Genomic DNA, 26,496 nt, shown 5'->3' with positions numbered 1-26,496 from the left:
AAGTTCTCTGGTGATTTGCTGTTCTTTCCGTGGTTGCCGCCAATCAGACGCGCCGCCGGGGGAGACCCGCTGGGCGCGCATGAGGCGGGTTAGCGCGTACCGGGAGCCATGGAGCGGGACCGGGGCGAGGTGAGCGGCGGGCCGGGCCGGGCCGGGCTGGGCTCGACCTCGGCTAGTGCTGGTGCTGGAGGCGGCGGTGGGTCGGTCTAACTCCGGCGGGACGGGCCCCTGCGTCCCCCTGGCCTCCCCGAGGAGGCTCCGGGTAGTGCTGCCCTTGCTTGGAAGCCCTGAGGGCTCGTAAAGTGTCCGGAAGATTCATTCGCGTGTTGTGGAAGAGTAACGATACAAAGATGCTCTCGTCCTACGAGCTGGTGGAAGGTGCACGCCTACACAGGGACCGTAAGACGATAAAAATGGGGGGGTTTGAGGAGTTCGTGGCTTTCAGACGTCAGGAATGCTGTCTGAGGGTGTGGATCCTCAGGAGAGCAATTCTGTTCACGGAACAGCCGGGGAACCTTGGATCTGTTTTGTGTGAAAGCCAGGGAGGATGTGGGGAGTCAGCAGTGAGTGAAGTCTGGTCTTCCCGTCCGTGTGTCTCTAATGATAACCCGGAGCCAGGGATCAGAGAGAATTTAGCACTTGAAGGTGGTGGGCTTGCTGCTGATTTCTTGTTGTTGCCCGCTTGGATGAACAATTGTATCCTGGTGCCTCACGTAGCTGTGGGAGTCTGCCTTTCTGCTCCATCACTCCCTGTGCTGGTGCTGACTTCTTGCTGCTCCTCCCTGAGTTGCTATCACCTTTTCCCAGCTGCTTTTTTGCTTATTTGGAGCCTGGTTCCAGATTCTCCTGTTCTGAGATGCAGTCACTGGTTTTCTGTGTTCTTTCTTCAGTCTCTGCCTCGCAGCTCTGCTGCTGTAACAGTAAGTACGAAGAGCTAGTGAAGATATTTAGCTGTGGAAGCACCTGGTTGTAGGCAAAAACTTACAACAAATGTTCTGCCATCCTGGTGATGCCGTTTCTGAACCAAGGCTTGCTGTGGATCATGTGGTTTCCAAAGGACATGAACTGTCTCCAGAGCCGAGTTTGCCCTGCTGACTTCCAGGCTGTGCTGGTCTTGTGAGCTGTTGTGGCCAGAGCAGCTTTGTGCTCTGTTCTGGAAATCTGTAGGACTTTACTGTTGATGGTGCCTGCACTGCTGTGCTGTGCGACTGTGTTGGGAGAAGCGTTTTCTGGAAGGACACAGTCTGATCTGTCCTTCATCAGCATGGCAGTGTAGTTCCCTGTACTTTTTCCGTGTTCCTCAAGCTGTTTTCGATCTAGCTGCAGCTCTGTGGCACTTTCCTCTTGGCAAGCAGAATGCAGCCTGTGGAATACCAGTATATGGACCTGTTGTGGGGGTAATAGCTTTCCTACTAGGGATTCAGACTCCTGCCTTTTGAGGTTGTTATGTGGACTCATTGCTCTCCCTGAGGCCTTTCCCTGGTCCAGAAGGCCCCCCTCCCTCGGCAGCAAAGGCAGGTTTATTGTGCGGTGGGGTGTCAAATGTAATTTCTGACTGGCTCTTTTTGCAGTTGGTGTCTGCCTTCCACCACAAAACTTCGTCTTTGGAGCGGGTGGAGGAGGAAGGCGATGACGATGAGGAGGATGATGAATTGGACATCTTTGGGGGTTATGACAGCCTCACATGCTACAACAGCAGCATGGGCAGCGACAGCAGCTCCTGTCTGGAGGAGTCTAGTGATGATGAGATGGCAGACCGGGAAGCTGGAGAGCTTTCAACCTCTCCTGTGCACCAGCCGTCCGCAGGCCGGCTCATGGAAGACAGTGGCTCCGAGCCAGGTACTGCCTCTTCTACCTAAAACGTGCAGGATGAAAGGAGCAAGGGCTGGGGGCACTGAAGGGTGTATGACTGCACCTTGGGGATGCAGCTTTGGATTCAGACTGCATTTTCTGGGCTCTGTGGGGGAGCTGCTGTGTGTAATGAGGGTTACCCTGTCTCAGCTCTATCCTTGTAGTGCACTGACCCTGCCAAATGCTCATGTTTTTGTACCTTCCTTCTCTCAGCTGTGTGTGAGATGTGTGGGATTGTGGGCACCAGGGAAGCTTTCTTCTCCAAAACCAAACGTTTCTGCAGCGTCTCCTGCTCCAGAAGCTACTCCTCAAATTCCAAGAAGGCCAGCATCCTGGCCAGACTGCAGGTGAGTTAAAACCCTTCCATCCTGCTCGCAGGCTCCATCTTGCTCGCAGGCTCTTGTCCTGCTGGGAGACTTCAACCAACTCAACATCTGCTGGAAAAGTAGCACAGCAAGCTGTAGGCAACCCAGGAGACTCCTGGAATGCATGGAGGATAACTTCTTAAGCCAGGTGATAGACAGCCCTCCCAGAGGGAACACAATACTAGATTTGATGGTCATTAATGTAAGTGAGCAAATTGGGGATGTCAAGATCGGAAGCAGCCTGGGTTGCAGTGATCATGCATTGATGGAGTTTCCAGTCTTGAGCAATATAGGTCAGAAAAGGAGTAAAGTCAGGCTCCTTAACTTCAAGGAGGCAGACTTCCAGCTCTTCAGGAAGGTTGTCAGTGGTATCTCCTGGGAGACTGCCCTTGGGGACAAGGGAGTGGAACAGAGTTGACAAGTCCAGAGGAGGGCCACCAAGTTGATCAGAGGGATGGAGCACCTCTCCTATGAGAAAAATTGGGAGAGAGTTGGGATTGTTCAGCCTGGAAAAGAGGTGACACAATTGCGGCCTTCCAGTACCTGAAAGGAACTTACAGGACAGATGGGGCAAGACTGCTTACAAGAGCATGTAGTGGCAGGACAAGAGGGAATGGGTTCAAATTGAAAGAGAGTAGGTTTAGATTATGTATTAAGAAAAAATTCTTTACTGTGAAGGTGGTGAGTCACCGGAACAGGTTCCCAGGGCCACTGTAGATGCCCCATCCCTGGAGGTGTTCACTGCCAGATTGGATGGGGCCCTGCTTGTCAGTGTAGAGTCGTGACGGCCAATAAAGATACAAGAAGACAGTTATGTGCAGAAAATATGTCTTCTGTCTTTATTTTCTCATCTGCTTTTTTATACCCCTTGCTAGCAGCAAGCAGTATCCTTATTTTAGGTAAGCAAGCAACAGCGTTTTCATTGGCTAGGATCTATGGGCAATACATTTGGCAAAGCTCAAGGCCTTATTGCAGTTCCCACATCCTAGGCCTACCAACTTTACAGTCTGCCTTTGTTTTCTCCATTAGGGCTGCGTACTGACTTCCTTATCATCAAGGATACACCCGAAAATTTTCCCAGTTGATATCTCCATCCTGGGAGCTAATAGACCTGCTATTAACCCCTTCACCTGAGCACCCTGGTCTAGTTGAAGGTGTCCCTGCCCATGGAAGGGGGGTTGGAACTAGATGATCTTCAGGGTCTCCTTCCAACTGGAACCATTCTATGATTGTCTGATCATTCCTGGGGATGGAACAGGATGTGCCTGTGTGCAGGGATGGGTGGTTGGTCTCTAATTAAAGATCGAACTGACATACCCTTGTTCTTCCTGCCTGAAGTCCCCAGAGAACACATGCCAGCTGAACGGTGGTGCTCCCTAAAAGCTGAGGAAGGACACATTGGTCTTTTACATGCTGTTTCTTCTTGTTCCTGTGAGCGTTAAATATTGTAGTAACTTGAAAATTGGCCCAGGGAAGAGATGCGTGCCCAGCTGGCCAGTTGCTTCCAAGGAATGGCTTCCTCTCCTGTGTAACTGTTGTTCCTAATGTTCCTTGTTTTGTAGGGGAAACCACCAACGAAGAAAGCTAAAGTTCTGCACAAGGCATCCTGGTCAGCCAAGATTGGGGCCTTCCTTCATTCGCAGGGCACGGGACAGCTGGCAGATGGGACACTGACAGGTCAGGATGGTGAGTGTAGGTGAGGTGTGAGGAGGTGCAGCTGCTGGGACCACAGAAATAGGGACACCGTGAGGGCTGTAAGCTCTGCAGTCCTCCTCCTCCTCCTCCCCTCTGGTGCGCTGCCTTGTACTATGTGGCTTGCTCTGCCACAGGCTGCCAGGACACAGGGCATGCCTCTTTTCCTCTCCCTACCAGTGCTAATGGAGCCCTGGTGGGTTCCTGCCCATCCATTATTGTAGCCTCATCCTCATTCCTCCTATGACTTGACCTGTAGTGTAAGCTCTGTAGTCCCAGTCCCATGAGGTGCTGACTTCTACTGGCAAAGGTGACTTAAAGTGTCCCACTGCTCTCAGCCATTTGCTGCCCCATTGCTTGTGGGAGTTACATTTCCCCTGAGTCACTCACTGATCAGCTTGAGCAATAAACAGTCACTGCAGCTGAAGGAGCAGCAGGTTACTGTGTTAGGGAAAAGGTGAGCCCTGGCGCATGGCAGAAGCAGGGATTGATGGAGCAGAGCTGTAGCCTTGGATCAGGAGTGACTGTAGGATTAATATCTCAGTGCTTTACTCTGATTTTCCCTGCACCCTCTGGGGGAAGCAAGTGCTGCTGATATGACCCTTCAGTGTTGCTGCTGAGAGGCAAAGCTGCAAAGTGGATTAGCACTGAAAGGATGCACTGTCCCTGGAGCGCTTGAGCCCTGGGCTGGACTCGGACTCTTTTATTGCCCCTCCTGCTCCCCCTTCCCCAAAAGCAAGTGACAGTAAAGATTGATTAATAATATATTTTACCTCTTTCAGGGGCTGGTGACCATGCAGTCATAGGATCTAGTTTCCCACCAGGGAAAATGCACTGGAATGCAGGGTGCTGGGGCAGAGTGTCATACTGCCTGGAGGCTGCAAGCTGTATTCCAGAAGTAACTGAGCACTCTGTGCCTTTTCTGTGATCTCTTCTGATTTTCTGCTCTCGTGTCTGCTTGTAGCACTCGTCCTGGGCTTTGACTGGGGAAAATACCTTCAGGAGCACGGCTACAAGGCAGCTCCTGTCAGTTGCTTCAAACATGTGAGTTCTACTTTGCTGTGCATCACAGTGCATGTGGGGCATGTTGTGTGCATGGACCTCCCCTGTGCTCCTGGGACAGGTGGTGAGGAGAGGTCCAGTGGGTGGTTATTGAGCCCCAGGTGATGCAAGGAAAGAAGCTTAGGCTTCTCACAGCTGAGAATGAGTCTCACAAAGGGACCAGGAATTTTGGGGGAGGAAACAGAGGGGTACCTGATAGAAACAGTGCTGGTAGTGATGGCCCAGTGCTGACTGGGGATAGAATTAATTTTGACTGGGGGCAATAGTGGGAAGCTCCCAGTTACCTTTGCAGTTTGTATGGGTGAGCAGAGCCCATGGTGATGTGCAGGCAGGAATACAGCTTATGTGAGCCTGGCCGTAGCTGCCCCTCCAGCATGTCTGATTCTAGTAACACTCACTTGTTATGTTCCTTTTGAGTTGTGGTCTGTGATAATACTGACATTTTCTTTTTTCTCGAGGATAGGTCAGGCAGACACAGCAGTTTTATTGATTGTTAGGTATTTATATCATAGAATCAACTAGGTTGGAAAAGACCTCTGAGATCATCAAGTCCAATGACTTTGGAGACATGAGTCCTTTGACCCAACAGCACCTTGTCTACTAGACCATGGCACTCAGTGCCACATCCAGTCTTTCCTTAAACACCTCTGGGAGTGGTGACTCCACCACCTCCCTGGGCAGCCCATTCCAGTGTCCAATCACTCTCTGTAAAGAACTTCTTTCTAATGTCTAACCTAAACCTCCCCTGGTGCAGCTTAAAGCTGTGCCCTCTTGTCCTACTGCTAGTCACCTCAGAGAAGAGACTGGTACCCACCTGGCTACAAACTCCAATATATATGTGCCAATATATATATGCCATAGAGAAATGGCAGCAGCTTCTTTGGGATAATAGGACAGCTAGCAGTGAAATAGTTAAGCATTGCTAGATGATGTTCTGCCTTTTGGGATCCTCAGTGAACATCCGTGTGAGATGTTTGGGACAATTCAATTGCATTTCAAGATGTTGGTAGATGTAAGCCTGTACCTAGGGTGAAAGTGTAGCTGCCTAAGACGTGTCTCTGAAAGCCCTGCTCTCATTGTCCACATCTCTCTCCCAATGTGGTGACCTCAATCTTTCAGGTGCCGCTCTTCGATCAGTGGGATGATGTGGTGAAAGGTATGAAAGTGGAAGTGCTGAACAGTGATGCTGTGCTCCCCAGCCGTGTGTACTGGATTGCATCTGTCATCCAGATCGTAGGTACGTCTCTGATGTAATTCCTGACAGCTGGGGATGGCTAACCTCTGAGGGAAGCTTTAGAGAGCTGAGTGTAGCTGGTCAAGCAAAACAGCAGCTCTTTGGAGATATGCAACTGCTGAGAGATTTTGGGACAGGAAATACCAGGCTGCAGGAGTGAGAGAAAATGAGCATGTGGTTCCTCTTTTGGTTGCTGGGCAATTTGGAGGAATAGTTCTGCCTCCAGAATGGCTGGAGAAGCTCTGATAATCTATGCAGAGCTCTGAAGGCCATGCTGTAGGTACTAAGCCTGCGGTGCCAAATTCTTGGCCTCTAATGCCTTTGTCTGCTTGTCTGCTCTATCCTGGCAGGATACAGGGCCCTTCTGCGATATGAGGGCTTTGAGAATGATGCTGGCCATGACTTCTGGTGCAATTTGGGCACAGTGGATATTCACCCTATTGGCTGGTGTGCCATCAACAGCAAAATCCTGGTACCACCACAAAGTGAGTGTGGGGCAAGAGGGATCAGGATGTTCCTGGGCATGGAGGAGCCTTGGTGTACACCTAGCACAGGAGGACAGGTGCTCCCACTGTATGTAGGACTACAGCTGCATTTGTGCTTTGAGTTACAAGCAACAGTGTGTTCTTTGGGAAGCTGGAGATTGCTTGAATTGCTCCCTCTGCACCTCCCTGTGGTCGACCCTGGGGATGCTGGATGCAGAGCTGATGTCAGACTGTGGAGACTAATGCAGGTGGCTGTTCCTCCTTCTGCTCCACATGGTGGCTGGACTTAACCTTGGGGGAACGTTTTGGTCTTACATCCTGGACAGTGTCTCTGAGAAGCGCAGTGGCTCCAGTCCTTGCTCAGCTAGCAGTTTAGAGAGGGGTGCCAGTTTAGCAGAATTTGGGCAAGCTGAGATTTGCTTTGTATGGCTCATGTGTTTTTGTTCTTCTACCACTTCCTCATCTAGATCAGTGGAGTTGAGTGTCTGGCCCAGTCCATTCTGTAATGGTGATCCTTTGCAGCCTGTTGTGGGGGCAAGCTGGCAGAATGAGAGTACAGAATCTGAATGTGAATAAGGCCTTTTGATGCAAATAGGTTCTTGGAGAGATGGAAAAGTGTAGGGTGGTGCTGTAATTATTTCAGTCATAAAAATGTGCTTTTTCCCTGTGTGTATGTAGCTATCCATGCCAAGTACACTGACTGGAGAAGTTACCTCATGAAAAAACTGGTGGGAGCTAGGACCATCCCAGTGGATTTTCACATGAAGGTAAACATGGGAAAATGAAGGTAAACGTGGGGAAATGAAGCTGAAGCCAAGAAATGTGTGCTCAACACGTCTCTTCTGTTCTGATCTGTGCAACTTCTGTGTGCCTTGACACCTGGGCAGGGCAGGGGCAGTGAGTGGTTCCCCACGCTCCTAAGGTATTTGTCATGATGCTGTGGGTAATGGCACAGCCTTCGTGCCCTGTCAGCACAACAGTTTTTTCTTTGGGTCGTAGGTGGGCTTTAAAAGCTGTTGTCACATAGTGCTGGGAAATACTGGGGGTGAGGTTTGGCATTTTGCTGAAAGGAGAGGCTGGTGCAGATGCAACCTGGCCTTTCCCCACCCTGTTTCAGCGCCAGAGAATAGCTCTGAGAGTCAAAAACCTTTGCCTTCAGTGTTGGTAAACACAGAAGCCTGGAGGGAGTGAGAGAGGCACAGGCTCCTTCGAAGTGTTGTAGCCTTAGCAGCTTTTTTAGCTCTTGTGGTTTCATGTAGCCTGCTCTGAGATTAGACCTTGTCAGAGAGAAGAGGCTCTTTTGTGGCTGGCAGCTTTGGAAATTACAGATAAGGAAGATGGTCCCAGAGACAACAGGCAGGAAGGCAGGTGATGGGTTTTTCTGTGTGCAAGGTAAGTGATGACACTGAGCTGGAGACCTTGATGTAGTTGGTGTTTCCCATGTTGCTTCTCAGAAAGTTAAGAGGATGTTCGTAGCTGCTTGTTCCTGGGTCACAGCTTGTAGCTGGAGTGGAAGTGGTAGAGGGAAACAAACATGGACAGTATCTTTCTCCCCTTAACATCCCCTTCCACCTCCTGTTCATTAGGTGGGAGTGGAGAAGTCCTTAGCTTAAAAGTTCTGGATTCGGGTGTGGGCTAGTTTGGGTGTCTGAGTCTGTTTTGTGGTTCCTAGTTGCTGCATAGCATTCGGGATCACAGTTCCAAAATGTCAGATGTTCTCTAAACACCTTTGGGCATTTGAGGATGAGTAGGACTAGGCTGTATCAGCAAACAGAAGGTCTCAAAAAAATCAGTTAGAAGGCAGCCAGTGACTCTTTCCCTATGCCTGTACCTTTGGGTCAGTCTGCAGAGTAACTCTGGCTTTGGATGTGGAGTTGGCAGGTAGATCATATAGCTCAACCTCTGATCAGAGTAAAAGGGGAAAAATAAGAACCTGACCTCTCTTAAAGTGGACTGAAAATTCTGTTGCCATTTGGGAAGCTACACCCCTAGCTGCTTCCAGCTCTGAAACCCTTGTGGTCTCTTTCGTGACCACAAAAAGGCACACGATTCCTCACGCAGTTCCTGGTGAACAGCAGTTCACACTAGGAATGTTCACACAAGGTGCTGGCTGGGCATAGCTGCTGGGCTGGGGCAGGGGTAGCTGTTATGAGGCCACATGACAAGGGAGACTTAGGGAATGTGTGCCCAACCATACTGTCATGTCTGGGGCTGGCAGCTCCCTGTCCCCCTAATGAACCCTCTCCCATGCATCCCTTCCCAGTCAGCTTTGGGCAATGCCGGGGTTTGGCCAGCATGTCTATGGGGAAAGCTGTTCTCTGAAGTGTTTGGAGAAGGAAAACACCAAGTGTGATTAACCTCACCTCCTCTGTTGGTTGTTGCCAGATGGCAGAGAGCATGAAGTACCCATTCCGGCAGGGCATGCGAGTCGAGGTGGTGGATAAGAACCATGTGTCCCAGACACGCATGGCAGTGGTGGACACAGTGATTGGGGGCAGATTGAGACTCCTCTATGAGGATGGTGACAGCGACGATGACTTCTGGTGCCACATGTGGAGTCCCCTCATCCATCCCGTGGGCTGGTCACGGAGAGTGGGCCATGACATAAAGAAGACAGGTAAGGATTGGGCCACTGCAAAGCATCTTCTGATTTGCTGTGAACTGTCCAGACCCTGCTGTTGACACCAGGCTGGGCATTCTGGGAGTCAGACAGTTGCCTCAGGACCTGACAGATAAAGTCTGCTTAGTTTTGGGTCTGCTGCTTTTCCCCATGATAGATAAAAGCCCTGTGATCTGCTACCACAGGTCAAGACAGGGGATTGTAGGGTTTCTCACCTGAAGCAGGTAGTCTGTCCCCTCAGTATGAGAATGCAGACTTTGCAACATCACAGATGTTTATAGTCTATTTGAGGAAATTCATGCTGGCTTCTGTAACACTGGATGCCATCAGGTTGTGTTTTTCTGGACTTTACCAAGAGGAATTGTTGATCAGCTTAGACTGGCAGAAAAAAGTAAGGCTTGGGCTCTGCTGATCCTTTTTGGTTGTGTCTCTTCGTTGCTACCTCTCCCTGGTGATTACAGCTGCCTATGTTACCAGTAGTGCTCAGGAAACTGAGCCATCTGCTTTTGAGCAAGTCCTGCATTCACAGCCTGTTTTATGAGAAGGTGTAGAGGAACTGAGTTGTTCTTTCTATTACATGGTCTCTTATCGAGGGTGTTAATAGCAGCTAAACTCTCTCCAGGAAATTAATAACCAGTAGGTTTTCTTCCTGCAGTTGCTGCAGATTTTTTACCTTTGTTTCTTCCATTCCTCACAGAAGAAAAGCGCAATGACATGGCAAACCATCCTACCTTCCGGAAGATTTACTGTGATGCCGTCCCCTATCTGTTTAAGAAGGTAGGACAAGTCTGCCTTTCCCTGTGGGTTTACAGCAAAGGAAAGGGTGATACCACTTCCTTCCTTCGGTCTACATGCTGCCGTGTGGGTTGTTGAGGGTGGCTCATTTGTCACTTACAGCTAAGGGCAGTAAGGTGTTTGGTGTATCAAGGCTGTGGTTGGGCAGGGGTGGGCCAAAATAGAAAGTTGGAAGACCTAAAAGACAACAACAGATTGAGGGACTTGATTGAAGGGCAAGTAGTTGCTTGAAGTTTTGAGTTGGAGAGGGAAGATGAGTGCATGAGAGAGACCAGTTTCAACAAAGAGCTGGATCATGCTGGTAGGGCCTGAGATGAGGAGGGGGCTTGCTTTGCTGTGGAGCAGCAGCTGAGCGCTGGGCCTGGCTCTCTGACTAACCAGAGCCTTGGCAGGAGGTTGCTGACACAAACACAGTGTTGGTTTGTGTTGCTTTGTATTTCCTGTAATATTTCTTCTTTCCCTTCCCAACCTGAGTTGAGCCAAGTAAAGAGGTTCTAACTCTATTTGCACTTGCTGCGCTTGGTGTCAGGATGGGACTGTCCCATACCTGGCAGCACATGGTACACCAGAGTCTTCCTTAGGTACGAGCAGTCTATTCTGAAGGTGGATGGTTTGAGGAAGGCATGAAACTGGAAGCTATTGACCCCCTGAATCTGGGCAACATTTGTGTGGCCACTGTTTGCAAGGTAAGTTCAGTGGGTGTTAAGCAGGGGGTCTGCTGTGTTTACCTGAGATGGTCCAGCTTCTCCTCAGGTCTTTTCAAATGAATAAGACTGGACAGGATTTTGCATGAGGGAGAGGAGAGAGCTGTTGAGAGAGGTAGACAGCTGGTGTGTGGAGGGAACTGGGGTGTTACCTCAGAGGTCTGAGAAACTGATTAAGACCAGCAGTTGTTCACGTGTGCCTTAGTGGAAGCATGACGATGAGCATGCTTTGTCTGCAAGCCAGCTGTCCAATGTGTGTGACTGGCAGCCACCTGTTTTCCACCCTTGGGCATGCAGTAAGGAAGATTTGTTCTCTGATTCTGAGAGTGCATAATGAGAGGCCTCTGTGGAAAGGAGAAGGCAAGAGTTGTGAGGTGACCTCTGTGTGAGGAATGGTGAGTTTCTGTATGGGCAGCATTCACTGGTGTAGGAAGCTGAGGATGGATGGACGTGTTTCCTTCAGTCTCTCTTGATGAGGTGGTAGTAAGCTCTACTGTTGTGCTAGTGTGAGGGAAGTAAATTGCTTGCCCAGGTTTCCTCAGTGAGGTGCGTTGTATGTCCTAAGGTATAGCATCAACTTGGGCTTTTCCTGCTTTCTAAAGCTGTTTGCCCTCATAGAATCCAAGCAGAGGACTTTGAGACTTGGAGTTTGGCTGGAGGACGGTAGAAGAGTTCTTTGTCTGTAAAATGTTTCCTTCAGCCATTGCTTGGAAATGGAAGAGGATGGGGCAGACGTGCCTGTTACATTCGGTAGGCACCAATTACCAGTGAGTGACAGGATGGGACAAGTCTTGTTGCTGTAGGAAATGGCAAATCCAAGGGTGATGCCCTTCCCTTCCGCCCAGTGACAAATTCATGATCTGGCTGGTATAGAGGGTTTCTGGGCTGCCAGTGAAGTGTTTCTGAGGGAGAACAGAGCTCCTGATCATTTATGGCTTTTCATATAGTTCTTTCACTATACTGTTGCTATTACTGTTGGTCCCAGTCCTGCAGAAATTGCTGCTTTGGGGATTAGCTTGTGTTGACTAACCTATCAGGAGAGGCTACTGCATGCCCTGGAGCATATAATATTGCATATAATATAATCTGGTGACAATTGTGATTGATCTGTGAGGATTCTTGGGAGAATCCTTTGAGAGGAGAGGCTTTAGAGCAAGCAAAGCTCTATACTCATGCCCTTCCCTCCCATCTCAGGTCCTCCTGGATGGTTATCTCATGATCAGCATTGATGGAGCCACGTCTGCTGATGGCTCCGACTGGTTCTGCTATCATGCCTCCTCACACGCCATCTTCCCCATCAACTTCTGTAAGAGGAACAACATCGACCTGACCCCTCCAAAAGGTGAGATTTGGATTCTGCCCTGTGGTACAAGTCTGCATGCAGAACCTGCTGGGCAGTGCTTTTCTGAAAGGGTCAGGTTCAGATGAATCAAAACCACAAGGTCCCAATCTGCTTCTTTTTCAGAGAGATAGGGCTAGGTCAGAGAGCCAGGCCACTTGAGCTCTGCCCATATGCCAAGTCTTGGTTAGCTCCTGGCCATTCAGTAGGAGAGGTGTACAATCCCCAAACTGAACAGAATGGAAGGTATAAAGTACAAGGGGGATGGGAAGGGATAAGTAGAGCCATTGCTGCATGAGTCAGTCCTTCAGTGTCAGGAGTCATCTCTATTCTTTCTACGAATAAATCTGAGACCAGTGTTTCTGCAAACTCATAAGAGGCAGTCACCCTAGGAATGGTTTTGCTGCCTCACCTAGCCATACACAAAAAGGCCTGCTCTGAACTTCTGTATTGCAGCACTTCTGTGCAGCGTTGTTCTGTCTTCCTTTGTTCCTGCTGGTGGGAGAAAGATTGGTCTTAGTGGTGTGTTTTGAACATATTTCTTCCTACCTGCTGCTGCTCCTCGGCTTTCTCTGTGGTCTGGATCTATGGCTGACACAGATGTTCAGAGCTGCAGCTTGCACTTTTCTGTATTTGCCCACGGGGGAGGGGTGCTGGATTCCATGGAATCTGTGCTCTAGGTTTATGTCCAAGATCAGGCTGTACGTGCTGGTTCATGAAACTGCTTTGCAAAAACAGGTGCTATGCCTCCTTCCTGCCTATTCTGCCTTTTCCCCCAACTGGCCGATCCGGTGACTGCCTTTTTACCTCTTAGCATTTCTTCCTGCTGCAGGGCAAGATGCCAAGACCTTCAACTGGGAAATTTACCTGGAAGAGACTAAATCAAGACCTGCTCCATCACGGCTCTTCAACACAGTGAGTGCTGCCAGGAAGAAGAGATGTGTAGGGATGCTTGGATTCAGCAAGGAGGAGCACAAGAGCTCCAGCTGTCACAGAATCACTTAGGTGGAAGGTTCTTCTTGTCCAACACCCCTGCTATAGCAGGGTTACCTCTAGTAGGTTGCTCGGGACCGTGTCTAGATGACTTTTGAATATCTCCATGGATGGAGACTCCACAACCTCTCTACCAGTGCTCAACTGCCCTCATAGTAAAAGGTGTCTCCTGATGTTCAGAGGGAAGCTCCTGTGTTTCAGTTTGTGCCCATTGACTCTGGTCCTGGCACTGGGCACCACTGAGAGAAGTCTGGTTCCATCTTTGCACCCTCACTTCAGGCATTTATACACATCAATAAGATCCCCCTGAGCCTTCTCTTCTCCAGGCTGAATACTCACAACTCTCAGCTTTTCCTCATACAAAAAGTGTCCCTCATCATCTTCCTGGCCCTTTATGGACTCCAGTATGTCCATGTCTCTCTTGTTCTGGGGAACCCAGAGCTAGAGTCAGCATTCCAGGTGTGACCTTGTCAGTGCTGAGCAGAGGGGAAGGATCACCTCCACTGATCTGCTGGGAACGTTTGTCATAATACAGCCCAGGTTACCATTAGCCTTCTTTGTCCCAAGGGCACATTGCTGGCTCATATTAAACTTGGTGTCCACTGGGTTTCCTAGGCCCTTTTCTGCTGAACTGCTCTCCAGTCAGTCTGCCCCGAGTATGTGCTGGTGCCTCGGGTTCTTTCTCCACAAGTGCAGGACTTCACCATTTCTCCAGCTTATTAAGGTGCCTCTGGATGGCAGCACAACCCTCTAGTATATTTGGTCTCCCAGTTTTCTATCAAAAGTAAGCTTGCTTGGTTTGACATGATACTGTCATGTCATCTAGATAATTAATGAAGATGTTGAATAGGATTGGATCCAGTATTGATGCCTGGGGTACACTGCTAATTACTGGCCTCCGAGTAGACTTTGTGCTGCTAATAACCATCCTCTGGGCCCAGCCACTCAGCCAGTTTTCAATCTATCTTTCAATCTATCTGTCTCCTCACCCAGCCTGTATACTTCAGTCATGTTCTGTATGAGGATCTTATGCAGACAGTGTCAAAAGCCATCCTGAAGTCAGGATAGACAATATGCAATGTCTCTACTGGGCTGCAATTTGCTGCCAGTCAGCACTTCTAAGGAGAGCTCAAGGCCTGGGAGTATGTGCACTCCAAGTAAAGGCCTTGTTTTGCTGCCTAGGACATCAGTGTCCTGCCTCTGTGGATGGAATGATGTCTTGGTCCCTCTGAGTGTGACTTGTGATTTTCTAGTGTTTCTGTGAGCTCCAGGCTCCTGGTAGGTTCTGCATGGCTTATTGCCTGTGGATGTGTGGCTGGCACATCGGGTGGAGGGTGGGGGCTGCTTTACATCAGCAAAACTGCTGAAGCACCTGGGCCTGTGCTGGTCTCTCTGATTTCCCAGGGGTATGTCAGGTAATGGGTTTGATCATAAGGTGTCCCTTAACTGCTGCCTGCTGCTCCCTCCAGGTCAGGATCTTGTTTCTAAAGGCTACACTGAGATCGACTAAGGACATAGCTGGCCTTGGATCTGGTTTTGGATCTGTGGGCTTGTTCTCTGCTTGCTTTAGGCTGGATGCTAGCCTTTTCTATGGTGTTGGTGGACAGATACAGGTTTGGACTGGGTAAAATGGCCTTGGGTTTTCTTTTTTCACTTTTTATGCACCCAGGACTGTCCAAACCATGGCTTCAAGGCAGGCATGAAGGTAGAGGCAGTGGACCTGATGGAACCCCGGCTTATCTGCGTGGCCACGGTGAAGCGTGTGGTCCAGCGTCTCCTTAGCATCCATTTCGATGGCTGGGACAATGAGTATGACCAGTGGGTGGACTGCGAGTCTCCAGACATTTATCCCGTGGGGTGGTGTGAGCTGACAGGCTACCAGCTTCAACCACCTGTTGTTCCAGGTGAGTGAAGATTTTACTGTGGTTTTCAACGCTAGAGACAAAGGTTTCCTTCCTCTTGTTCTGTGAGTGGCTCTTTTGTTTTTTGAGCCTAGTAGGGAGGAGCTTATGACCTCCTTGATCTGCACTGGCTACCATAAATCTTCCTCTGCTGCCACATTCTAGCTGCTGGCAGAGGGAGGAGTCTGGTGGGGAGAAAACAGCCTGAGATTTGAGGTTGGCTCTGTTTTCCCTCTGTTCCCCCACCTGCACACCAACAGAGAATTAATTGCTCCTGATGAAGTTGGATAGAGTTCCAAGTGGTCCTATCCCTGCACAGCTCCCTTTTACTAAGTGTATCTATATAAACCCTTAGCCAGGTAGTGGGGGGAGCTTGGCCCATGCTCCCTTTTCTCATCAACTCTCTGACTCTGTCTGTAAAAGGTAAGAGCATCATCTCGAGAGTTTATTCCTTCCCTTGTCAAAGGGAGGCCACTGCCTCACCTTTCCAGATGTTTTCCTTCTTGTCCCTAACTACGAATCTTGTTTCTTTACTGCCCCTGCCAAGTCTGTACTGGGCCTCTCTCCCCTGTGCTGCCCCAGCCTGCTGCCCTGGGCCCTTGCCTGGAAGCACAGACAGCATCTGTGCTAGAGCCTTGCTTTCCCCTCAGCTGGTTGTCTTGGGAAGAGGGCTTTGGCTTGGGGGGACGGGTATATCTTGTTTCTCGCTTTTGTCACTTCATCCCAGTTACCTACTGGTTATGGGACTTGGCTTTCGTTTCCCTCTCGTCTCCATGACAGAGCCCACAACTCCAGTGAAGGCCAAGGAGGTGCCCAAGAAGAAGAAGAAACCCTATGGAAAGAAGAGTGAGTGATGTTTGATTAGTGCCCTCCCGCTCGCTCGCAGGCTGGGCCCAGTTAGAGGAACCCTGTCCATGTCCCATCAGAGCAGGAGAGAGAGGCCTTGTCTTGCTGTGGATGCCCTCAGTCAGCTGTGGGTTTGCCAGCACAGCTTCATCCTTCTTACCTGCCCTGTTACCTAAAGAGCAGAGAGCTGTGTGTGGGAAGGATCTGTTTTGCAGTCTGTTTTCTGTTGACTGAGGTATATATGGCACTTGCTTCCAGGTGTGAGGTTGTGCTGCTTTCCCTACTGTGTCCATGGTCGGAGGGAGATGTTTGCTGCAGCTGCAGGGTAGCTGAAGAGCAACCCTGCCTGCTTTGTGCTGAGGGAAAGAAGGCCTTAAGATGGCTGAAGAGGCCAGTAATGGGGCTGAACCATTTTATTGTTTCATCTTGTCGTTGTTGTTGTCATTGTTGCAGTAGGTGTGGCAAATCATGTAGACAGACAAGAAATTCCTTCCTGGGGGGTGGAGAGGAAAGGACGTCTAAAGAATATAAAGACATTCAACCTAAATAAAAAGGTCAGCTAAAAATGAGGACATTACAGTTACAGTGTCCGTGCCTTGCAGCCAACAAGCTCATTGCCTAGGACTAGAGCCAGACAGGTAAGCAAAGCTGACTCCACACTGATTCCAACAAGACTTGCTCCTTGGAATTTAAGCACATGCTGAAGTGCCTTGCCTTTAATGAAGGAGAACACGAAGGAGCATATTTTGAGATGATGACGATAGAATTTTTCTCCAGTAGGCTATTTCTGTCGCGTAACCAGTTGGCAGCTAATGACCGTGTAGCTTTCTGTTCAGTTGTGCTGGTCCCTGGCCTGTGGTTTCTCAGTGGAGCAGGGTTGCTGATTTTACAGGGGAAAGGAAACACACTTTTCCCCATACTCTGTTGTCTCTTTATTAAGGAAAAAAGTTGCCTGCCAAAGCCCGCAGTGTCAAGCAGACTGTCAAGAAGCCTTCCACCTCGAATACAAAACGAGAAGCAAAAGCTGCCAGCCAGGCTTTGCCAGAGCCAGCACCTGATGAGAGTAAGGGAGTGAGTTACTCTACCCAGCAGCCACATCCAGTTCTCCTGTGTACACCCTGCATACCACCAACCCTCCTGAGGCCTGTGCTGCCTCTTGGCCATTAAGTCATGGGTGCCTCCAGGCAGGGAAAGCCAGCAGTGTGTGAAATGTCCTTCCCTACTCCTCCAGAGACAGAGAGAGTGGAAGGAAGGGTTTGCTGGCTTTCCCTGGGAAAAGAAAAACTTCTTGCTTTCAGAGAAGGTTTGGTGGCACCAGTACAGCTCAATATCCTGATACTGCTGATGCCTGCTGAGGGCCTGGCTGCCCTACCACGCACTCTGGTTGTGTGAGGTCAGTTAGGGAGGAGAGACAAGGTGAATATGGCAGAGCTGACTGTCATATCCCAATCCCCCTAAGGGCTGTTTGCAGCATATGAACACAGCCCATTGTGCTGTGGTGACCAGAAGAGTGGATGTGTCACCTGCCAACCGTAGTGGGGAGGAGGGTGGGTGAGGTGCCTTGTGCACATGGGGATGGAGCCTCATGAAGGTCCCTCTAGTTCACTGAAGTTAAATTTCCCCTGGGTGAACCCAGGCAGCTAGAGAATGGACCACACCAGCTTTTTGTCCCTTAGGAGGCCTTAGGAGTTGTTCTTGGGATCCAGCAGCTGAATGCTGCCAGGGTTTAATCCCATCCTGATTGGTGCTGTGACCATGGACCAATTTGCACTGGCATGACAGGGCTGCCTGTGGTGAGGGACCCTCAAGAAGTGAGCTGGAAATCTGGAGCATTTTGAGTATCTGCATGAATAGAGCTGGTTTGGAGGTTGATTTTATTTACTTATTTTTGCCTCTCTCTTTCTGTCTCTTGCTAGTCATTGCCGTGCAGGTGAAAGAAGAAACCATCGACCCCTCAGATGCAGAGTTTGGAGACACAGGACTTCCTGTTCCCATCAGCAGCATAAAGCAGGAGGACACAGACTGATCCTGGAGTATCCCCCAGCTGGACACAGCAGCTTCACCTTGTGGTCCTCTGGGGAAGGTCCTGGCAGAGGGAAGCAGAAGACTAAAAGGGCCTTCCCTTTTTAAAGCAGACCGCCCTGCAGCATCACAACTCTGCTTTCCCGGTGTGCAAGAAAATTTCCCCCAGAACTGTAATACTAAACCCTGGGAAACAGCAGAAAAGCCACAGGCACACTGAGGAGAATGACCAGGGTGGCTGCTGGGGCTGCATGTGCCTGACTTCGAAGGCACCTTTTGAAGCGGGAGCTCACAACGGGCAAAGAAGCTGCCAGAACACAAAGGGGCAGTTTGAGTTCTTGGCTGTGGCTGGAGGTGACAAGCTGTAGACTGAGGTGATATGTGCAGGCCCCGTGTGTCAGGAAGGGGGCTACCCTCGTAGGATGTTGGTGCTGTGTTCCCTGGTCTAGGCTCTGCAAGCCCTGGAGAAAGTCAGGACAGGAAGGGTGGAAAGAGATGAAAAAAAGAAAGAGATGATGATGGCTCTTGAAAGAGCAAGGGACCTTTTTTCATAGAATCATAGAATGGTTGTGGTTGGAAGGGGACCTGGAAGATCACCTGGTTCCAGACCCCCTGCTGTGGGCAGGGACACCTACCACTAGACCAGGTTGCTCAAAGCCCCATCCAACCTGGCTTTGAACACCTCCAGGGATGGGGCATCCACAATGTCCCTGGGCAACCTGTGCCAGTGCCTCACCACCCTCACAGTAAAGAATTTTTTCCTAATATGTAATCTAAACCTATTCTCTTTCAATTTAAACCTGTTCCCTCTTGTTCTGCCACTACATGCTCTTGTAAATAGTCTTGCCCCATCTGTCCTTTCAGGTACTGGAAAGCCACAGCTAGGTCACGCAGAAGCCTTCTCATTTCCAGGCTGAACAATCCCAACTCTCCCAATTTTCCTCATAGGAGAGGTGTGCCATCCCTCTGATCAACTTGGTGACCCTCCTCAGGACTTGCTCCAACAGGTTCATGTGCTTCCTGTGCTGGGACCCCAGAGCTGGATGCAGCACTGCAGGTGGGATCTCACCAGAGCAGAGAGAGGGGCAGAACCCCCTCCCCCAACCTGCTGCCCAGGCTGCTTTTGGTGCAGTCCAGGATACCCTTGGCTTTCTGGGCTGTGAGCTCACATTGCTGGATCATGTCCAGCCTCTCATTCACCAGCACCCCCAAGTCCTTAGGCTGCTCTTAATCTGTTCATCCCAGAGCCTTCATCAATAGTGGGGTTTCCCCCACCCAGGTGGGCCCACTTTCTGAGCTTGCCCAGATCCCTCTGGATGGCATTCCATCCTTCAGGTGTGTCACTGCACCACTCAGTTTGGTGTCATCTGCAAACTTGCTGAGGGTGCACTTGATCCCTCTGTCACTAATGAAGATATTAAATAACACTGGTCCCAGTACAGACCCCTGAGGGACACCCCTGGTCACTGCTGCCCATTGGGACTCTGGGCCATTGACCATTATCCTTTGGATGTGACCATCCAACCAATTCCTAATCCACCTAAGAGTCCACCCATTGAATCCATCTCTTTCCAGTTTAGAGAGAAAGGTGTTGTGGGGGAATGTGTCAAAGGCTTTGCAGAAGTCCAGAAAAATTACTTCTGTAGCCCTTCCCTTATCCACAGATGTAGTCACTCCATCATAGAAAGCCACTAGGCTGGTCAGGCAGGATTTTCCCTTGTGGAGCTGTGCTGGCTGTCCCGAATCACCTCCCTGTCCTCCATGTGCCTCCTTCTAGGAGGATCTGTTCCATGACCTTCCCAGGCACAGAGATGAGGCTGACAGGTGCTTCCATGCTACTTTTCCAGCAGATGTCCATGTGGTGGAAGTCCCCCAGCAGGAAGAGCCTGCAAGCACGATGTCTCCTGGAGTTGGAGCAGGGAGGCTTTCTCAATAGACTCCCCTACAGGTGGCCTGTAGTAGACTCTAACCATGAGGTTCCCTTTGTTGCCTCAGTCTCTGATTTTTACCCACAGGCTTTCAACGTGCTCATGGCTGTTTTTCAGAGACAGCTCTTCACAGTTAGTCCTCCTCTTCATGTAGAGGGCAACCCCTCCACTTCTTCCTTTCCTGTCTCTTCTGAACAGCCCATAGCCGTTGATATTTGCACTCCAGTCACGGGATTTATTCCACCAAGTTTCAGTAATGGCAACAAGGTCATAACTTTCCAGCAGCACAGTGGCTTCCAGCTCCTCCTGTTTGTTGCCCATGCTGTGTGCTTTGGTGTAAAGGCAGCTGGGCTGGGCTGTCGACCGTGTCACCTTTGTAAGACTGCAGGTGTGCTCCACTGTGTCTAGTACCGCTTAGAGTCACCTGCAGAGGAGCCTCATTAGCACCCTCTCCCTCTAACCTTTTCAAACCATCCCCCAAAATTGCCAGGGATAAGCCTGTTATCGGTCCCCCTCCCCCCTCACATGTAGTGTAATCAAGCAACGTGGTTCCCTAAAAGGGGGAATAAGAGGAGTGACCACAACCCTAAACACCCTCAGTGTGGTTAACCCCTTTGATCCACGACTTGAGGGGCAGTCAAGGAACATCTTTCACTGCCCTGATTGGAATGGCCTACTCCCCAGTAGGAAGCAATGGCACTTTGATCACTCCCCCCGACCCAAGTCCTTTGGTTTAAAGCCTGTCTTACCAAGCTGGCCAGCCTGCTGCCAAAGATTCTCTTGCCCTTTTTAGACAGGTGGATCTTATCCCTTCCTAATGGGCTACAATCATTAAAGCACACCCCATTGTCACCAAAGCCAAAACCTTGAGGGCTGTAAGGGGGTAGGTATAAGTAAACAGTATTTGAGTTTTGGGGTTGTTTTTTTAAGCATGCAGTAGGGTTTTTCCATGCACTCACTGCTGTCGACTTGCCAGTTCTATGTAAGGGTTAAATATCACAAGAGCACATTAGATAACTGAAGACAGGGAATGCTTTATCCAATTTTAGGGTGAAACTGTAACATTCCTCTGTTTCCCCAGACTGGCCATTGAAGTTCAGGACAGAATTCAGGAAAGAAAGAATATGACAACAGTGATGAGAAATAGCTTTAAATCTCCTGTAGCAGGTTCCTGAGAACTTTCTGCAGGTAAGGAAGGGCCACTGCAGAGCCAGGTGGCTGCAGGACAAGTGCCTTGGCAAACCGTGGCACAAAACAGGGAGATGATGGCTGCAGAGGATGCTGCCTTGGCCACAGAATGGCTGCCTGGGCCACACACCCCTCAAGCTTCCAGGCAAGAGCTTGAGATGCCACAACAGCTCTTGCTTTGCAGAATAGTTCATGACCAAAAAAATAAGGTTGGCAAGCTAACTGTCTAGAAAGCACAGGGTAGATGCTGGGAATAATTAACACAGTATTCCTCTTTTCCCTTTTAAAGAAGCAAATGGAGCCTTTAAAGGGAGAGGGAAGAAGGGGCTTGGCCGGAGCAATGAAACACAAGTGGGAAAACTGTGGAAGGTTTGTGTCAAACCAGGCACAAGAGCTGTGCCATCCCTAGGTGACCCCTGTGAGGGCCCTGGGCTCCTGGAGGAACTGTACTAGAGTCAGCATGTTTGGGGGAAGTGGAAGTTTTTATGGAAAGCATGTAGCAGGGCTTTCCTTTGGCTAGTTGCCTGTCCTGGTAGCTCTGCAGTAGGTTTCAGTGTGGGAGGATCTCATTTCAGGGCAAAGCCATTGCCTTTCTTTCTTCCCCTCTCTCTTGGGCTGACCTTTTCCCAGCCTTGTCAAACAGCTGGGCTTGTAGGGCCACCTCTCGTTAGAGGATGATAATTTCCAAACACCTTTGGCTTTCTTTCACCTGTTTTTTTGCTGTAATAATTCTATCCCCCACATGGTAGTTTAATTCTTATCTTTTAAAGCCTTTTCAATTTGAACAAACTTCATCCCAACCTAGGCTTCCATGGGAAAGGATTTGGGCACTTGGCTTATGATGGGATCACTTACGGGATCACTGATCCCATTTCATCAATCAGACCACTGATCGAATTTTGCAGGAAATAAAAAGGCTTCAATCTGCTTATGTTTTAATTCTGAGGAGCTTCTGGGAATTCAGGCAATGCTTTCACTGATATTTTTAAGTTTTCTAGCATTAAGATTTGCACCAGTGCTGGATCTTACTGGTTGGTGCCCATTGCAGTCCCACTTGGGGCTCTTTGATGGCTTCAGAAGCTGTGAAAGCGCGGCATGCTTAAAAACAAAAACAAACTTGTGGATATTGGCCTTTCCACATGGCTGGAGGAAGCCTTGGGAAGAAAAAAGCAAGTATTTGACTTCATTGTTTGAGTCATCAAAGCATGCTGCAGACCCTATGGAACGTGCCGCTGTGTCCTGCAACACCAAACGCTGCATCTTTGGCAAATCAGCATTGTTTTGGTGGCACCAGACTCTCTCCTTTGAGCCTTGGGCAATATCCATGTCTCCATGGTGGGGACAAGTCTAGAAAAAACTGCTCTCACCAGAGTGTCAGTGCGGCTCTGTTGCGTCCTGCATGCCTTAGGAAACCCTAAGCTCTGCTCTTGTTGAAGCCTCTGGCTGGAGATTTTCCTGATCTCCTTTTCTTGCTGGGCTTGCTTGCAGCCATTGTCTTCTCAGGATTGGCTTCCCCAGCCTCACCTCGGCCCCAGCCAGGACAAGTTTGGAAAGGGGTGGAAAGCTTTACCTTCAGCCCCTGGGCTTCTGCAGGGGACCCACAGGTGGCCCCTACACGGAGGTTGAGTTTGTTGATCCACCTGGAAATGTGGCAGAAGATCAGGGAAAGAAACGGGACAGGGTGAAGGGAGAGGTGAAACTCTGCCCATGAGTGGACAATCACTTCAAAGTCACTCCAGGTTGCTTAGGGTCTCACCTGAATGACCTTTGAATATCTGAATATCTGCCAACCCAACTTGTGGCTGCTTTCCCTATACCAGGAAAGCCCAGGCTACATGCATCCTTGCACATAGGTGCATACTCCATATCACCACCATGGGAGAGGACCCAAAGTGGCCAGTGTGCCGTGAGCTTGTGCCTCCGGCATGGTAGGGTCCAACTGCCCCCCAGGTTGATCCCTGAGGCTGTTCTGCCCTCGCAGCACTCACCTGTGCAGGGGAAGGAGCTGGCAGTCGCAGTGGAAAGGTACATCCTGCAGGTTCAGGATCTCCAGACTCGTGAAGTTGCTCATATCGGGGATGTTGCTCATTTTGTTTCTCTCCAAGTAGAGGCTTCTGATCTTGGGACCAAGGCCAGCAAAGGCATGAGGGGAAATCTGCAACAGAGGGAGAGTGAGTCAGGGGGTCCTCATGGGGGCAGGGGAACAAATCTCTGCCCCTGCACTGCTAATCAGCTTGGGAGCCTGTCCTGAATCTGGAGGCCCCACAAAAGAGCTGCTTTATTGTTAATTAATTCAAGCAGTTTCAGTCACATTTTGGGACTCAATAAACCCCCCTTCAGTCTTCATAGAAAGAATGAGACATGCAGGAGGTCTCGGAGTGAGTCCTGGATGCTGTTGAGTTACACAGTCCTTATGAGGGTGCTGCTAACACTTCTTTCTTGAGAGGATGGAGACATTTGGGGTAATAGCAGTGAAAAGTCCTGCAGGACAGCCTGTAATAAGAGAAGGAGAAATCTGGCCAGGGCTGGGAAAAGGAGATGATCTGGGCCCCACTGAAATGGTGAGTAAATGTCCTTAAAGACTGGAGCGAGTAAGCCTGTCCCAGGGAAGCTGTGGACAAGGCTGGAGTAAGGCAATTCTACAGCTGAGTCTCTTCCCAGCCAGGCTATGGAGCATCTCCTGAAGCCTTGGGAATTTGAGGACATCTGTTTGGATGCTCCTGTAGGGGCCACCAGCCCTGGGCAGTGTGGAAGGAGATGGGACCTGTGGCTGTGCCCTCTGGTGCCACTGCCCCTCAGGAGTCCTCTACTGCACTCACCTGCTCCAGGCCCATGTTGTCCAGATACAGGTGCTGCAGACTGGAGGCCACCGGCAGGAAGACACCATCCCCTATGTGCTTGATGGGGTTTCGGGACAGCTTTAGCTCACTCAGGGCAGACAGGCTCCGCAGGGCTGCTGTGGGCACCTCCATCAGGTGGTTTCCCTCCAGTTGCAGTTTCTCCAGCATCTTGGCAGGAGCCAGGGCAGCAGGGGCGATGTGCCTGATGGCATTCCCAGTGAGGTAGAGCCAGCGCAGCCCCCTGGCTCCAGCCAGGTCACCCTCTGCCAGCTCCCCGATGGCGTTGTGCTGCAGGTGGAGGGAGATGAGGTTGGGCAGGAGCTGGAAGGCGCCCGCAGGCACATGGGTGAAGGCATTGCGATCCAGGTCGAGGTAGGCCAGCTGTGGGGCCCCCTCAAAGGCAGCAGCTGCCAAGGTGGAGAGGCGGTTGTCGGTGAGGTACAGGTAGACCAGGCTCTCCAGCCCCCGCAGTGCCCCGGGTTGCAGTGCCCTGATGCTGCAGCTCTGCAGGTGGAGGGACACCAGCTCCTCCAGGCCAGGGAAGGCATCTGGTGGCACTGTCCTGAAGGTGTTTCTGCGCAGGTCGAGAAGGCGGGTGTCCCCAGGGAAGTGCCGGGGGATCTCCTGTAGGTTCCTGTTCTCACAGGACCCATGATGGAAATCGGGGGAGCAGACGCACGCCTGGGGGCACCTCCTGCTGCCGGCTGCCCTTGGCTGCTCTGATGGTCTGCTGGGGCTGGGGGGTGGCCAGAGGCGACTGCATCTCATTTCAGGAGGCTTCAGGGAGTCGAGGGGCCGGCCTCGGAGGGCAGGGGGTGCAGCACAGGCACCCTCAGCCTGCACCCGCGCCCTCGCCAGCCAGTTGTGGAAGGGGCGCAGGAGGCAGGAGCAGAGCAGAGGGTTCCCATGCAGGGTGACCCTCGCCAGCCCCCCGGCCCCGGCCAGGGGTGGCAGCCCCTGCAGCTGGTTTTCGCGGAGGTCCAGCACGCGCAGCTGGGGGCTGCGGGCAAAGGCATCCGGTGCCACGTCCTGGAGGGAAGCATGGTCCAGGAAGAGGTGCCTCAGTGAGGCCATGGCCAGGGCCTCCTCGGCCACGTAGGTGATGGGGTTGTGGCCCAGGTCCAGCCGAGTAGCCCCATCCAGCCTGGCCAGGGCCTCGCCAGGCAATGCCTGCAGCTCATTGTGGTCCAGGCTCAGCCTACGCAGGGCAGGCAGGGCAGCAAAGGCCTCATTTCCCAGCACATGGAGGGCGTTATGGGACAGCCGGAGCCACCTAAGCACCTGCAGACCCTGGAAGACCATGTCTGGGAGGTAGACCAAGGCATTTGCCCTCAGATCAAGGACAGTGAGGGACCCCAGATGGCCAAAAGCACCTGGCTGGATCTCCTCAATGCGATTCCCCTCCAGGATGAGCTGCTGGAGGGAGGACAACCCATCCAGGGACTCCTGGTAGAGAAGTGCTATACTGTTGGAGGCCAGGTTAAGGTAGACCAGCCTCCCCAGCCCTCGGAAAGCCCCTTCCTCCAGCCTCTCCACCTTGCAGTGCTGCAGGTCTAAGTGTGTGAGGTAGGGGGTGGCAAGGAAGGCTCCTGCTGGGATGACCGAGAAGCTGTTGCCCCGAAGGTCTAGCTTTTTGGTGAGCTGTTGGCCACACAAATAAAACACTTGAGTTACCCCAGGGCTACCATACCTACCTTCTTTCCCCATCCCTTGATCTTTCCCTTGCCCACCTCTGGGATGGTGTCAGGGATGGCCACCAGGCTCCCATTGAGGCACAGGATGTGGGCACGGAGGTTGTCGCAGACACAGGGTGCAGGGCAGCGGGCAGCACCCGCTCCCCCCAGGGCTGCTGCCAGCAGGAGGAGCCCCCAGAACAGCCTCATGTCAGAGGGCACCTGTGGCTGGAGAGAGACAGCAGTGAGGCCAGGAAAGAGGCCGGGCTCCTGTGCATCCCCAAACAGCATCTCTGGCTTGGCACACAGAGTACCCAGGGGGCTGTTGCTGTGACCTGGTGGGGCAGGTCTGTCTCTTGCTCTCACACTATGATTTCATGGGTTACAAATGAGGAAGAGAGTGGAAGAAAGAATACTTGGAATGAAAAGTGAAGGTAACAGCTAGCAGGTCACTCAGGGGGAACTGGCTTAAAGCTGATACACACACCCCTTTTCTTCACACGGCACTAATATAAGATTGCCTTGGTCTGTACAAGCTATCAATATCCCTCCCAAAATTGCTTTTTTTGTAAGGCAAGCAGGTATAGCCACCCAGGGGATGTGGTCACAAAGGCTTCCGAGCTGCCGCCCTTCTTTAAATGGCAAATGTCCCATATCTCCACCACCATGGCCACTTCCTGCCTCCTAGCTCTGTGCCTCCCACCCTGCACGCTCTCTGCTTCCCCCTCAAGCTATTCATAGCAGTTTTTGGAATAGAACTCCACTGTTTCGCTGCAGGAAGGACGAGTTGGTTTTGGCTGGGCAGGAGTGAGCCCCTGGGGCGAAGGTACTAGAGAGAGGCCAAGGCTGGGGCAAGCACAGAGGAGGCACTGGGGCTGCAGATATGGCCAATGCACCCCTCTAAGCTCTGAGACAGCAGCAGTGGGGTCTGCAAGGCTCAAACCTGTGGAGCCACTGT

General features: G+C 51.0%; 2 protein-coding genes across 5 annotated transcripts; one reads left to right on the top strand and one right to left on the bottom strand.

Moving 5' to 3' along the window:
* The first annotated feature begins 37 nt into the window (after positions 1 to 37).
* On the top strand, positions 38 to 18,418 carry L3MBTL2 (L3MBTL2, polycomb repressive complex 1 subunit). 4 transcript variants are annotated; one of them, XM_027680146.1, is made up of 17 exons: positions 38 to 129; positions 1,572 to 1,839; positions 2,065 to 2,198; positions 3,779 to 3,893; positions 4,873 to 4,952; positions 6,090 to 6,207; positions 6,555 to 6,689; positions 7,368 to 7,456; positions 9,075 to 9,306; positions 10,007 to 10,086; positions 10,686 to 10,790; positions 12,003 to 12,150; positions 12,980 to 13,062; positions 14,810 to 15,044; positions 15,822 to 15,887; positions 16,828 to 16,950; positions 17,804 to 18,418. In XM_027680146.1, exons 1-17 carry the CDS (start codon positions 109 to 111, stop codon positions 17,911 to 17,913), a joined length of 2,142 nt encoding a protein of 713 aa, XP_027535947.1. In that variant the 5' UTR covers positions 38 to 108; the 3' UTR covers positions 17,914 to 18,418. The 4 variants fall into 4 exon arrangements, with proteins under 4 accessions (XP_027535947.1, XP_027535945.1, XP_027535949.1 ...); XM_027680144.1 differs by having other exon boundaries at positions 3,779 to 3,902; XM_027680148.1 differs by having other exon boundaries at positions 3,779 to 3,902; positions 16,828 to 16,958; positions 17,804 to 17,926.
* Positions 18,419 to 22,172: 3,754 nt separating this feature from the next.
* Positions 22,173 to 25,748, bottom strand: CHADL (chondroadherin like). The gene is made up of 4 exons (XM_027680149.1): positions 25,596 to 25,748; positions 23,845 to 25,506; positions 23,014 to 23,180; positions 22,173 to 22,665 (listed from the first exon to the last, which is right to left on the bottom strand). The coding sequence occupies exons 1-4, from the start codon at positions 25,746 to 25,748 to the stop codon at positions 22,440 to 22,442; spliced, it is 2,208 nt and encodes a 735-aa protein (XP_027535950.1). The 3' UTR covers positions 22,173 to 22,439.
* Between the last annotated feature and the right edge of the window lie 748 nt (positions 25,749 to 26,496).

The sequence above is a fragment of the Neopelma chrysocephalum genome, unplaced genomic scaffold (assembly GCF_003984885.1).
Source record: "Neopelma chrysocephalum unplaced genomic scaffold, ASM398488v2 Primary Assembly neopelma1_59, whole genome shotgun sequence".
Taxonomy (NCBI): Eukaryota; Metazoa; Chordata; class Aves; order Passeriformes; family Pipridae; genus Neopelma; species Neopelma chrysocephalum.
The sequence above is the reverse complement of the archived record's forward strand: the minus strand, read 5'-3'. Positions and strand labels throughout refer to the sequence as shown.